Below are 14,489 nucleotides of genomic sequence, written 5' to 3'. Positions count from 1 at the left end.
CTGTTGTAATACAGAGCAGAAGTGAGCTGAAGATCTACTTTCATTGTGTGTGAGTAGGTCGTATTCTGGCACCCTTGCACTGGGCTGTACAGTACTGCCAGTGCAATGTGGGGGCAGCGTGCAACTGCTGCGCCTCAGGAGCACATCAGACAACAACTGTGACACAGACTGTCGAGCTGAAGTAGACTGATAATCTCAGGAAAACCAAGCAGGGAGGCAGAGATTTTTTCTACCTGCTGAATTCCTGAGGGCTGGCCAGCACTACCAGATTGCTGTGGCTATTACGACATCCTCCCATACTCCTCTTCCCCACTCATCCACTCTGAGCTGCTGGCGTGTGCTCCTGCTCCTGTCCAGCCCCGTGCTCAGGTATCTTTCCTGTCCTACTCCGTTAGCGCTTGCCCTAAGCTGCAGATGGAGAGTGGTTGGAGTTCGTAGCTGGTCCAGGAACTCAGGAGTGCGCCTGGTACCGATAGTCTAAATGTAGCTGCTGAGGTCCACAGTGTCGTATGGAGGCAGAAGTATTAAAACGCAAACGTAAGGGTTGTAAACGGGTCTGCTGTGTGCTCTGCGACCACTAGGATTGCTAAATGGTATAGATCCCATTTCATGCAAGGGTTTTCTGTATTTACCATATGTCATTTCTGTCGTGATTGCTAGAGGTTGGAAATACATTGATTGCACCTTCCCCTCTTACTGCTAACATCAGATAGCCTTTTCTTTTAATCATTTTTAAAGTCTTTATTAGGGCTTTCTATAGAAATGCCACTTAAAGTCGCAGTTTTGGAAAACCTAGTATTGTTTTACTGTAGAAAGCAGCTAAAGCTGTCAGTATGTGAACTGTATTTGTTTCAGTCTCTGAATATGTGTCTACAATCTTTCTGAAAGGGATGATCAAGCTGAATTCATATTTTCTAGCCCACTTTTAAATCACACTTTGCTGACCTGCTGCTTTTATTAATGTTATTTCTAAATCTATTGTAAATGTTATCAGTAGGTGGACATGTCAAATGAAATCCTTGCTCCTGGGGMATCAGTGGCAAAATTCCTGCTGACTTCCTTAAGGCTAGAATTTCAGTCACAGAGTTTTGATATGATTTGGTAATAGATTTGCAGATTTAATTTATACATTGCATTAAAATACTTTGTTTTAGATAAATATGTCCTTGGTGTAAAGCTGTGTTTAAAGTAATAGCTGTGTGTCTTTGTTTTTACTTTTGGTCTTTTAGTTTCCAGCGTGTTGTCCTTTTTGGTTTTGTTTTATTGCTTTTTCTTTAATTTTGCTTACCAGAGCCAAAGCCTTAGTAGAAGAACAACGCCTTTTGTTCCTAGGGTTCAGGTAAAGGCTTCATCTGCCTGACAGAAACTAAAGTTGTGTTTTTCTTTTGTTTGTTATGGAAAATGCATAGTAGGAAAACATTACTTTGTAGTCCGTTTTCCCATATTTTTAGTGTGTTGCTTTAAACCATATTAACAAGTTTCATGTCATCTTGTGAGCAGCTTGTAAAGTTCTGCATGGGGGTTAAAATATTAAATTACAATTTAAAGAGACAATTAGTTTTTGTTTTGCTATTTACCCAATATATTTAAACTCATAGGTTTCAACAGTGATAATGGCTATGTATCCCACATACATAATGTGTGTATTGTTTAAGCAATAAAAAATTTTGTCCTGTTGATGTTTGAGCTCATTATATCAAGACTGATGTCTCTTTAAATCATTCATTATTGTTAACACATCCTTTTTTGCATTTTCCAAGTAATAGTAGCGCCTTGAGTGGAAGACAGGCAAATAAATTTGTACCTTGTTTAAAGAAACAATTTTTTTGTGTATGAAATTCAGTTCTTTCATTTTAAAAATGTCAAAATAACCAAAACTTCATTTACTTAACAAATGATTTCTGCTGTTGTGTTACTGAATTTATTTAGCTTTAATATTCTTTTGGGTACAACTTGTTTGCCTTTTTTCATAAGGAAACTCTTAAGGTACTGTAGATTACTGCAAAAGTAGGTTTTACTAATATGCTACAATGCTTATCTTGCTTTGCTGCATGCTTTTCAGTTTTTTGTACATAGAATATTACCTGTTTTTGTTATAAAATATCTTTATGGAGATGTTAATCTTTTTTGTGGGACTTGTAGAAATGTTTCTCTTGTTTGATCAATTGCTCAAGGAAAGATATAAAGGAGTGGATCTAATTGAGGAGAATGAGATGATTAAATTTCATATTGAAATGAAAAAATGATCATATAAATTTATAAACGAATTCTAAATAACACTATAGAAAATGGTTTGATTATGTCTAAGAGTTGATAAACTAAGTGCATATATTTTAACAATGTATTGTTTCCCTAAAGTAGTCCTTACAAGTGCTTAAATATAAATTCCAAATTAAAATGTAAGAAAAATTTAAGATTGCAAAACTAGAGTCTTGATAGTATTGTTTAAGGTAAACATATTCCTATGTGCTATTGACATAAACTGGCTTTCTATTAAAAATTTAAAACAGATCCTTGAATATGATTAAGAAAGTTAGTTTCTGCTTGTGATAATAAAATCAAAGAAGGGTACAAATTCAATCACAAATTATTAAGTAGCTGATAGAGATAAATATTGTATTCAAAATAAATAAGTATTTTTTAATACTTCTTTTTAGATATGTGCAAAATAAATTAAGAAATAATCTGGCAATTGAGTGTTCAATTGAAAAAGCAAACATCTCCTTGAAACTGGGTGTTTCATGAAATACTGTAATGTAGAAGTGACGTGGTAGTTACTATTTTAATCATATTATATAAGATAAAAACACAGATCAAATTTGTTAGTTCTTTTTTGACTAATATCATTAATTTAAAAAAAAAATTTACTAAGATCGAATGATTATGGTACTTATTTAAGATAATAAACAAGTTTAGTGCTTGATAGGGAATATCGAGCAAAAGGTAAGAGCGTATCTCAGAGGCTTACCTTCTGACCTCTGACTGGGTTATTTATTATACTGTAGCTAGGAATCATCTTTAGCCCCAGTTTTGTTTCTGCATAATGTCTGTGGAGCCGTTGTGGACTCCTCTAACAGGTTTTTGCAGCGCACAGTAATGGTCAGAGCCAAACATAATGTCTGTGACAAGTTCCTGAAGAGCTCAGACTTAAGCCTGTGACAACATCCTTTCACCTAGGCTGAAACAAAGGTCAGGCTGCCCATATGCCCACTTTTGGTAGGAAAAGTAGATAGTTTAACATGGATTAATTTAAGATATGTTTACAACGTGGGGAAGAGCAGAGACTCTTCAATGATCTTTAAGCAAGCTGGCTTGGGTATTAGACTTGGCTCCAGCAGTAGTGCAGAACTGCAGCTGCTTTTGGGTGTGAGGAATTAGCTAACTCCGAGCTCTGAGCTGTTGTTTATGGCTAAGTCAGGAAGTATATGTTACCTTGCGGGGCTGTGGTTTAGCTTGTCCATAGAACTGGCTACAGGAATGAGCATTTCCAAACATTTCTGTCTATACCTATTTGTTTCATTGCTCTTAAGGGAAATGCACGTCTTTATTCTTGCTTGCATCTTCTCTACTTGTTAGTTTGAAACTGATCCTGGTGATGCATGTCCCAGATTCTGGCACAAGTTTCTCCTCCACACTTCTCTCCCTGTCCTTCCGCTCATCTGCTGTCTCCTGTATCCCTGGATGAGTTAACAATTATCATAAGTATTTTATTGAAAGGAAAAATGATCCATTTCCTTTTTCCCTTGCCATGCACTCTTCTCCTGAAGTTTTACTACTTATACAGCTCTTGGAAAGAAGCATATTTATTTCTTGAAATGTTTAGATTCAGTTTAACATACCAGCAGTTTTCTAACTTAAGGAATGATGTTTTCCGATATTTCAGTAGGGAATCACCTGTTCTTAAATGTATTTTCTATGCAGTATCTCTTGTTCATTTGGTTGAACCAGACTGAGCTACCTATTGAGCCAGAGTTGCAATTAAGCCAGTTTTTTCTAACTTAAAAATTTCAGACATCCTTTTTACTTTAATACAGAATATTTTATATTTGATCAAGTATAAAAACACATGCTTGCATCTTTTTGGCATTACTAGAATCAAAATGAAGCCACTAAAAAGTTATGTGTATGCGGGCAGCCTAAATACCTCCATAATCTTCTGGACTTCATATCCCAGAAGTTCATCTGTTTGACAGCCTTTTCTGATACTTGTTCTAGCATATCAGACAGCAACCTGAGCAGGCAGCGATGACAGGTTGATTTAGCAACGCTCAGTAGTTAGCATTTGTTAGAGGTAGGTTTAAGAATGACCAGAGCTCATCTCAGCTACACCACAGACTTTACCACCTAAGGGCAACATCTGCAACCTTATAAGCTTAGTCAAATTAAATGATGCTTTACGCACTTTGAAAAATAAACTGGAACAGTTTTTTCAGCAACAGATCCTACTGGAGTATCGCTTGTTTCCAAATAATGAAAAGAAGAGAGAAAAGTAGTTTGTCAGTTTCAAAATATTGCAGCCATAAATAGMTAAACCAGTTAGAATAAAAATCATGATGAAGAAAATAAGAGCAAAAATGCAAGACCAACTGTCTCTCAAACCTAGTGATGTTTTGACATAAGCCATTTTCACTATGGTAGTTGAGTTCAAGCTTCAGAGCAGGCAGCCTCTTGCAGTCGCACAAGGGTGTGTCTTGATCCGATGAGATTCATGAAGCAACCCTTATAACAAATAAATAGAGAAGTGTAGCACAGAATTAATAACTATACGCATTCTCTGTTTTTAAATCTAAAGTTACCACTTCAGATACGGAGTGCCTGTATGTGTTATACACAAAAACACTGTATTAGAAATACATGGTTAAGATTGATCAGTCACGTATTCATGAGATAGGAAGAGAGGAAATGCCAGCATTATATTATTATATTATTTCAGTTTTCTTAACTTACTTCCCTTATGAGGATGCATTAGGGTATTGATCCTAATTATGTGATCACTTCTTTTCCAGGACTCTGACCTCTATCAGTGTTCTGAATAAAAAGTATCCAGTTAGGGCAAGATACACAAGGAAAAAGGGTGAAATGTAGTAAACAATTTATGTGCTTAACTATGTAAGTTAACTTATATAAGTTAAGCACACTAGCCTCAAATAAATCTGAGGTGTCTTGTGGGGCAGCTTGGACAGTTATCCATGTGTACAGTTGGAGGAAAAAAATAGGTGCCTCAATATCTACAGTGAGCAATCCGGCCCAAATAAGAGATGCCTATCTCCATTAACTATATGGAACTTAGGTTACTGTAAACAGTGAGTCAATCCATTGAGGTAGACGTCTGCCTCTTCTTCTGAGGATACAGGTGACCAAAAGGGAATACCAGGTACATGCATCATCACTTCTTAGAATGCAGCATGAGCAGCCACCTTTTGTATTCTGCCTTATGTGTAGAACAGTCATTCCAGAAACAGGACATACATGTTTTAGGTCCTCCTCAGGCTGAAGGGATTGAACGTGTCTCTCAGAAAAGTGCCTTTATCATCAAACTATTGCACATCCTAATCTTCTTTGGAGCATGAAGTCTCCCCTGAAGTTGAGCTACTGTATGGCCAGAAATATGTGTGTTGTTCTCAGCAGTCAGAGAAAGCTTAATTTTAGCTTAGCTTGTTCCAGACTTGCTACCCAGAATGTGTGTTGATCTTGCATTACACCACTATAGGTTAAAAAACAGAGAGAGTCCTGTGAAGACGGGACCAGACCCTCAGCTCTGTTTCCTCCCTGACAAATGCCTTCATCACTGAACTGCAGATCAGTTCCTGTTGCTTAAGCTCTGTATGACAGGTATTTTTACCTGGAAGCCCATCTCAAGGAGTGTGGCAGATGCACCACTCTTTGGATGACAGACCATCTCACAATTTAAGGGTTCATTGAGTTCAGATGCCTGTTTGCCTGAATGTAGGTCACAATAGAAGTTTACCCAAGAAGTAGGTGTACATCTGTCTAGAAGAGGCAAGTATATGAACATGTGTGTGACATACAAACATAAGTTTCCGTGACTTCCACACTAAGTAGAAAGATCTTTAGAAACTATTCAGATTGGATCACTCTTTGATTAGGTGAATTTTAGGTGCCTAAATCCTAGATTAGGTAGGATTTAGATAGACGAGGTCCTATCCCAGTTGTTTTTTACAGACATAAGCTTCCACATTAGCATCACCCAGCACAGCTTTCCTGTGGTCTATTTCATGTATTGCAATTTTGGCCTCTCCTTCCCTCCATTTAGATCAGGATGGCATCTCTCACAGTTCCTTAGATGTCCTAAATTTTTATTTGAATCACTTTTAAAAGTGCCTTTCCTGTATGTGCAGAAAACTGCTACATGGAGGTCTGTAGGTTCTGCTCTGTTAGACAGCTCCTGAACTCTTTCAGCACTGAGCATCACAACACCTGTATATTCCTGTGGGACTTTCACTCTCTAGATTGAATAATTCAATGTTCTTCACTTTGTGGTGTTAGGAATCTTTTCTGCATACTATTCAACACAGCTATACAGGAAAAATGAAATTGCTCATGGACTTTTCCATTATACATATGCTACCCCGTGTTGATTTCACAATATAAAATAAATAGAATACTCTATGAGGTGTGGTAGGATTGTTCTGTATTTATTGATTATGAACTGAGAAATGATGACTGAGAGGTTACGATCAAAATCTGAGACAACCAGGTTCTGATTTTTCAGTAACTTTAGCACTATACAGGCCTAACACACCTCCAACTTCAATTCAAACATTGTGAGCTCAGCACTTCCTCAAATCAGGCTCCAGTGTATGAGACTAGACTCTCGGACAATGAAGAACATGCAATTTGTAAATCCCTTTTGAATTGTTTTAAACAATTCATCCTCCAACATACAAGACCTCTAGGAAAGAGGAAGGGATGGAATCCAGTCCTCTTGGAGAGCAGCCATCTGTCTTAAATGACTGTCCTTTCTCTCTTTGTGAATAGAAAAGACAAAGTCCTTGTAGGAAGATACAATACCATCCAGATACTGTGTCATAATATGCACATATTGCATATGCACAGGAGAGTCAGAATTAGGTCAGTCCTATTCTCAATGCCATTTTCCATGTTCGGTATGCTACTCTAACTCCTTGTTTCTCATTTTTCTTTCCAATTTCCAGTCCTGACTTCTTGTCACATTTTCTTTCATCTCACTCTTTCTGTTCAACATATTTTGCTCCAGTTATGGACTGACTGGGTTCTTTGCTCACCTCATTCCACTTCTCTCATCCAGTCTGTTTCTGCCCCCTGTTCTTCTGTTGTCATCAATGACATCAATGGCTCTGTTCTTCCTGTGTTTCACCAAGAAGCATCCAGTATACTTTTCTTTCTCAGTCATTCTAAAGCAGCTTCTTTTCATTGTCTCCTCTTCCTTCTTCTAACCCCATAAGAATGCAGACCCATCCTCCCCTCTATGGGGTTTTACATGCRTTCTCTCACTCCTATGGTTTCTTCCTTTATCTTTGCATCCAAGTAAAATGACTTCTTGGGTTACAGTGCCTGTGCTGTGTATTGGAGAGTTAGCATTGTGAACACAGGAGAGAGAGACTCCTGCTCTTCATTCTGCCTCCTGGCCTGGCCTGTAACGAGCCAGGTCTGGAATTCCAGGGGAAGGCACCCATTTTGTGCATGCTCTTCCACATTTGGACAGAGCCATAAGAGAAGAGTAGAAGATAAGAGTCACTGCAAATTTCAAGTTCTTGATCCAAAACAGAGAGGTTAGGGCATCTCAAAGAAATGGTGTCAGATGATTTAACATTCCCCTTCTGGTCATTCTCCAGACCATTTTGGATGAAGTTTTCTGCAAAAAATCCAGTCTGAAACAGGTATAGCAAAGGAATATTTAGCCTGGATCTGAATGGTTATATTTTTTGGCACCAAGGTTTGGATTATCTCACCTTCACTCATCACAGATTCTGATAGTGTCTGGGTCACAAATATATTGCATTCTGCCTAAGTGAGGATATTTTTCCCAAGAAAAAGAGATAATGAAGAATGTCACCAGTGCTATTTCCCTTGGGARCGTGGGACTAGCAAGTGCTTGTGAATAGACAAGTCTGTCCTTTGCTCAAGGGTGCCCAAAGAAACCTGTAGGTGGATGATAAAATGTAGTTACCCTTCCTGCATTTAATGACATTTAAGACGGCTTGCACTTCGGATGTCATCAAAGTTTCCTTTTGGGTCTGTATGGTTGGTGCAAATCTTTCTACTTGTGATCTGTAGCTGAATGAAGATTTGTAATAGTCTAGATGATTCTCAGTTTAAAGAAATACTGACAGAGCCCCTTGCTTTGCAGGAATGGAGGAACAGCCTCTAGAGTTCTGCTGAATGGAACATACTAAAGATAATTTCTTCCACACATTTTTCTGCCTTAGTAGTCACAGAGTGCTTTAACTGTTGGTGCAAGAAGCCTATAAAGTCAAAAGTAGGTCCAAGGACATGATAATAGGGGACAGGAGTCCCCTTTAATGCCCATTCAAACACTGCTGACTGGTGGCTACAGGAGATGTAAGAAATAGTAATGAAGTAGGAAGAAGTACACTGCCACCACTGAATGAAGTGGTGTTACTGAGTGCCACTCCATGTACTGAGGTATTAGAAATGGCAGAAAGGTAAACCAGCCTCTTGATGGTGGGTCAAAAGACTTGAGAACTGCAACAGGACCTCTCTTTAGGTGACTGAAACCTGGAGGATGAGGAGCTATGACAGCAGATGGAGACCCTGTATCTGAAATGATGTGGGATGTGCTCCACAGAAGGTGCACCTGCCCCTGATTATATTTACCTTAGGTAGGACCTAAAGGTGTGCTGCTTTGTTAAGTGTGGAGTTGGGCACTATCCTCTTTGATTCCCTTAAGTTTAGCGAGGGACAGTGTTTCCTTTAAGTGTTCTAATTTGTCCTCTGCCTCAAGCAACCCCCCCCATGAAGACAGTCTGCTTTGTCAGCTGTAGTTAATAATATCGTAGTGGTACTTCCATGTAATGACTCCCTGATTATTTGCAAGGCTTTTTTAAATCCTGCCTGCACCATTTCCCCATACCACAGTGAGTGCTCTAAAGTAGGTAGATCCTTTCCTTGAATAATATATTTGCAGCTATAATTTTCAAATTGGAACAGTTAAATAGCAGCTTTTAATGACTGTAGTAAAAATGGTTGTCCATTGCTAGACCAACTCTGAGAGTGAATAATTTCTACAGATGAGTAATAGCAGTTTTTGTCCTGTTGTTGCTGAGTAGGACTGGGAAGAGAGTTGGTCTACTGAACCGCTCTCTCTTTTACAATTTTTGGAAGGCTTATTTGATTTCAGTATAAGTCCCCACATCTGCTTGGAAAACATTTGGGAGACTCAAAATGTTTATGGTCTTAAACCATAGTCTTTTCAGCCCAACAGGACATGAAACATTCATTCATTCATTGTGAATAAAATCTTTAGAAATGTATATAGATGAATACCATACGTCAGTAATACAAGTAATACAATACTACTGCTAAGAGAGAATAATCCTAACCAGAGCACCACGTGAAAGACAATTAGTATGAAATAATGTACTTACTGTATAAGGTTTTAAAAATGAATGACTCCTGGTACATACTGAAGTTATTAAAGTATTAACTTATTTTTTTCTGCTTTATTATAAGTACAAAATAGAACACAATATTTTTATGTTTAAGTAACTGATATAAATAGAAGCTAATGAATAAAATTAATTTTAAGGATTAATGTGCTACTTCATTGGAGAAATGAATTCACTAACAAATATTTTCTCATTACAGATAAAACTGTGGTATGACAAGGTTGGTCATCAGTTAATAGTCACAATATTGGGAGCAAAGGATCTTCCTTCAAGGGAAGATGGGAGGCCAAGGAATCCTTATGTTAAAATTTACTTTCTTCCAGACAGAAGGTAGGGTGAACAGAAAGACAGGGAGCTTTTGAGTAAGAATTATTGTGATATTCAGAATGTGGAGCTGAGTTTACTGGTCATGCTATCATGGAATAATCTTACAGGTTGGAGTTTCCTTATTGTAAATGCTATGTAACAGCAGGTTTTCCTTGAACACTGAAGAGAAATTCACTTTAGCCGGGTATTTTATTAAATACTGAATGGAAAAGGAAAGTTAAACATATGTCATTGCATGAGGAACTGTTACTTGCAAAAAATATTACTGTTAGTGTTTTGTTATGCCCTTATTTCCTAGGCAGCTATTCCTGTCTAGCACACAGAAAATTGCACAGAATTAGGTTCACAGATTTCTGGACTGATCTTTTCTTCAGCACTTTGTTTTCCCCCACACCTTTACACAGCAAAACAGGAGAAGGTTTGATATCTGAAACCCATAAATTTCATATCACAATAATATATCATATTGGGCAAGATATTGAGAATCCCCAGATACAACTGGAAGGCTTTCCCCAAAGCACATGATTTATATTAATCAGTACTTGTGATACACATCCATTTAATGAAAATGATACTGTAGTAGGGGTCCTTATTCCTGAATCACTTCTTTATTTCTTAATCCATGATTTTCTTCCATTTCCTCTTTGGTGGCAGGAAGAACAGCAAAGGGGATAGTGTGTCCCCCAGCTGAACTTTTTCTTGGTATTTCTTCAGCACATGTCAATAGAGGAAAATGTTTAGCTTTATTTTGTAGTCTATCAGTCAGATAATTTAAAGGTTTAACCTGACTCAGTATTTAAAAAATTGGCCAGTGGATCACTAAATGTGTAGATTTGGATGTTTTTTTACTGCTTGTATTTTTACATCCTTTGCTTTTCATAATATCTAAACTGGGAAGATGCTAACTATCTTTAGTTCCAATTGACTTCATCCAGAATGAATGCTATTCAGTTCTTTGGAAGACACTGCTTTTCCACTTTCCTTGTATGCCATGTGTTAACAAAAAAAATGTGCAGTGACTGCATAAATTACTGTATCATTTGAGAGAAAGTTCTTGGCTGGATTGTCTTTGCCTCAAAAATATTTAAACTACTGGACCAGATTCTTGGTTTGCTCAAATTGCTGTAGTGTGTTTGGAGACACTGAAGCTAAGCTAAACTGAGAATCAAGTCTGCTAAAGTTGCCTTACTGGCTTTTTGAAGATTAATAAAGCTGCTAAAAATGTCTGTATTCATAGTGGCTCACAATGTAAGTTGAAATAATTATATATAAAAGAAACAGATATTTCATTAAATAATTTAATCTATACAAATACCAAAATTTATATATTATGATATTTTATTATTCTATGCTAATGTTCACAAGAAATACCTCATGTTGTTCTCTTTCTATTTATGTGAAGAGTTCAGAACTTTTTCTTCAATTATTCCTTGTGTTTTTTATCTCATAAAGAAGAATGAGCAAGCTGTCTTTTTGAATTAGTTTTTTTCTGACAGGCAAATTGCTTTTCTTTTCCTCAGAAGAAAAGGCTAAGTAAGCAAAAGTATATTTCTTGTGTGAGAGAAAGAAACCTGCTAGAGGTAAAATACATTTAAACAAGTCAAGTGCTTAATTAGCTGAAGATATGAAACTCTCTTTGATTAAACACATTTCAAAGGAAGAGTACTTCCCATGCAACTTGTTTCAAATCTCAAGGGTAAACAAATCTTTATTATAATAGAAATAATTATTATATTTGTTTTAACAGTGTGGCTAAAAATGTTATTTCGTAGTTACTATGTTGATCCAGGTTCTAAGTAACAGTTCAGAAATACAATAACTGTTTTGCAACTTGAAATATTTGCAAATGGACAGTGTCCTCATTACCATACTAGAAAATCCCCATGAATTAGTACCACTGTTGCATTATGCAGTTATCAGCAAGTTTAAAATTAAAGATTGTTATGAGTACCCTTTTCAGTATTCTCAGTAGAAGGAACGTGGGTATTTTCCAGTGAAACTTGTTTCCATCAGCAAATACTAGTTCTTTCAAACAAAAATGTACTGCAAAACTCACTGCTTTCAATAACACCCTTGAGCCAGAGGCAGGATTCCCGTGGCGGTGCCTTGCATGGAGATCTCGTCAGGCCCCGAAACATCAGGCCCATCTCGCAGTGGAGACCTACCTCGAGCCTGGTGACTCAGGGGCTTTCGGGAGCCATTCTGACAACACTGTTCCTTCCAGCATTGCTGGCAGAAGAAATCAAACTCCTTCTCAGCGCTTGCCTGTTCCCAGCTGTGGAGTGCTTAGTCCGCACAGCCCTCCCGCTGGAGCCCAGGGTTTGGGGCCCTGCACGCGGCTCCCCGACTGCTCTTGTGCTGGGCCGGCCGCCTGCACCCCCTGCTCCGTGGCTTAGCAGGCTGTAGGGCTGTAGCGCTGGGAAGCTCAAGCGAATCAGCTGGCTGCTTTGTCTGAAATGCCAATTTTTCCTGTGGCCAGTGTTATCCATATAGGCATTCTACTGCCAAGCAGTGGCCCATGGAAATCCCATCTGCAGAAGTCTATTTTGTTTCATGAATACTCTCTGTCTTCTGTTTCCAAAATGAGCTTATTAAAACATTTTTGGTTTTCAGGAAACTTCTTAAAATTGGAGTTGGAATGTGAACTGGGAATTGGCTATGTTTAGTTTTTAATATGAAGCTCTTAATTACTCTCAATATATGTACTGGACTTAATTTTATCATAAAGGACTAATTCTGAGATATATTATCATAGTATTTCCAAAATACTACATAATGTGCAGCTSATTTAAGCTTTGCTGCATTCCATGAGATGCTTAGTACAATAACATGGTCTTTTGGACATTTTTAATATTTAATTGTTTTTTACAGTGATAAAAATAAAAGAAGAACAAAAACGGTAAAGAAAACATTGGAACCTAAGTGGAACCAAACATTCATTTATTCTCCAGTTCACCGGAGAGAGTTTAGAGAACGAATGTTAGAAATTACTCTTTGGGACCAAGCACGAGTTCGAGAGGAAGAAAGTGAATTCTTAGGAGAGGTATATGATTATCATTGGTTGTTATTTTAGGAATATAGTTAGCCACATATTCATGTCTAGATACAATATTTTTGAATAAAATAATTAAATGTGGCAAAGCAAAACTGCTTTAAATTGTTATATTTCTACTTATTTTACTTAGTAGTAAACAAATAGTGACCTCACACTTATCACACAGTACTGAGGTCAGATTCATTATGTACTTGCTCTGTTTTTGAAACAGTATCCAAATGGTTTCAATTTCTTTGAGAACTGTTCATTAAAATCCATATTATCCATGGTTCTGTCTTACTAAAATGTTGGAAAATATTGCTGACTAATTGCTGCAAGATGTTTGAATGCTGTTAAGGTTGTTGTTATGGTAATAAGGGTTTTGTGAAAGGGTTTTTATGTATTTGGCATCATCAAAGGCATAGGAACTCCTTTCTTTCTAAATGTAAGATTTTTATAAAATTTCAAATATACTCCTTAAGAGTAAGAGAATAAATAGAATGAAATTTATGGACATACCTATTTTAAATGTGTTCTGTTTTGTAATGCCTTCTTACTTTTAATCATCTTTTCTTTTTTAGATTCTTATTGAGTTAGAGACAGCATTACTAGATGATGAACCTCACTGGTACAAACTTCAGACGCATGATGTCTCTTCATTGCCACTTCCCCACCCCTCACCATATTTGCCACGCAGACAACTTCATGGCGAGAGTCCCACACGGAGGTTACAAAGTAAGTTGCTGGTTTTACAGACTGTGTGTAGTTCATTTGAATTAACATGTAGAGTATATTAAATTCTTGTAGATGGGAAGCTTACAGAATTTGTGTGTTCATTTGTAGCTGTTATGAATTAGATTATTTATGATTACTGATGAGACTCTGAACTGTTACAAATGGTAATACTGAATACTGTATGATTCACCATTTTTCTTATTAGTCTACCTGGTTCAAATCCTCAGCTTGACTGAATTATCTTGGTCTTTGGCAATGTACTGTTTTTATCTTCTGAAGTCCTATCTCCTGTATTAGGTTTATCATTTCATTTTTTAACCAAAAGTGAAAGTGCAGTAACTTTATCTTTAACTCAAACTTCTTTAAAATGAAGAACAGTCATTTGTATATCACATCATGTGCAACTAAATATCATGTCCTGTTGGTTTGTTTTGATACTACTTTATGTAGTTAGATTCACAAATGGAATTTATCTTATAACTCTATTTCATACAGTTAGTATACTTGATCCACAGTAGTTTACTGTTATCAGTAGATATTTTGAAAACAAAATATATAGTGTGTTAAGGAAAAGAGATATGTTAGTATACAGTGAGAATCTATTTCATCATTGCTCTAGTTTCTCTAGATAAACTGCTCACTAGTGTCAGTGATTCAAAGCTATCCTTCACTGAATTAACTTCATAAAATATGTTGATGCTGTGAAAAATCTTTTATTATTCCCACAGATAATTTTTGCAAAAAAACTCTGGAAAACTATTTCT

At 36.9% G+C, this 14,489-nt stretch overlaps 1 protein-coding gene across 1 annotated transcript in view; it reads left to right on the top strand.

Annotated features, from left to right (window-relative positions):
- The window catches only part of RIMS2 (regulating synaptic membrane exocytosis 2), a 403,032-nt gene that overhangs the window by 182,807 nt on the left and 205,736 nt on the right, over positions 1–14,489 (top strand). Inside the window, exons 12-15 of the mRNA XM_026080279.1 lie at positions 1,292–1,339; positions 9,829–9,959; positions 12,828–12,999; positions 13,572–13,725. Coding sequence (XP_025936064.1) covers positions 1,292–1,339; positions 9,829–9,959; positions 12,828–12,999; positions 13,572–13,725 — 505 coding nt within the window. The remainder of the gene's footprint in view (positions 1–1,291; positions 1,340–9,828; positions 9,960–12,827; positions 13,000–13,571; positions 13,726–14,489) is intronic.

The sequence above is a fragment of the Apteryx rowi genome, unplaced genomic scaffold (assembly GCF_003343035.1).
Source record: "Apteryx rowi isolate R43461 unplaced genomic scaffold, aptRow1 scaffold_514, whole genome shotgun sequence".
Taxonomy (NCBI): Eukaryota; Metazoa; Chordata; class Aves; order Apterygiformes; family Apterygidae; genus Apteryx; species Apteryx rowi.
This window is presented reverse-complemented; position numbering and strand designations above follow the sequence as displayed.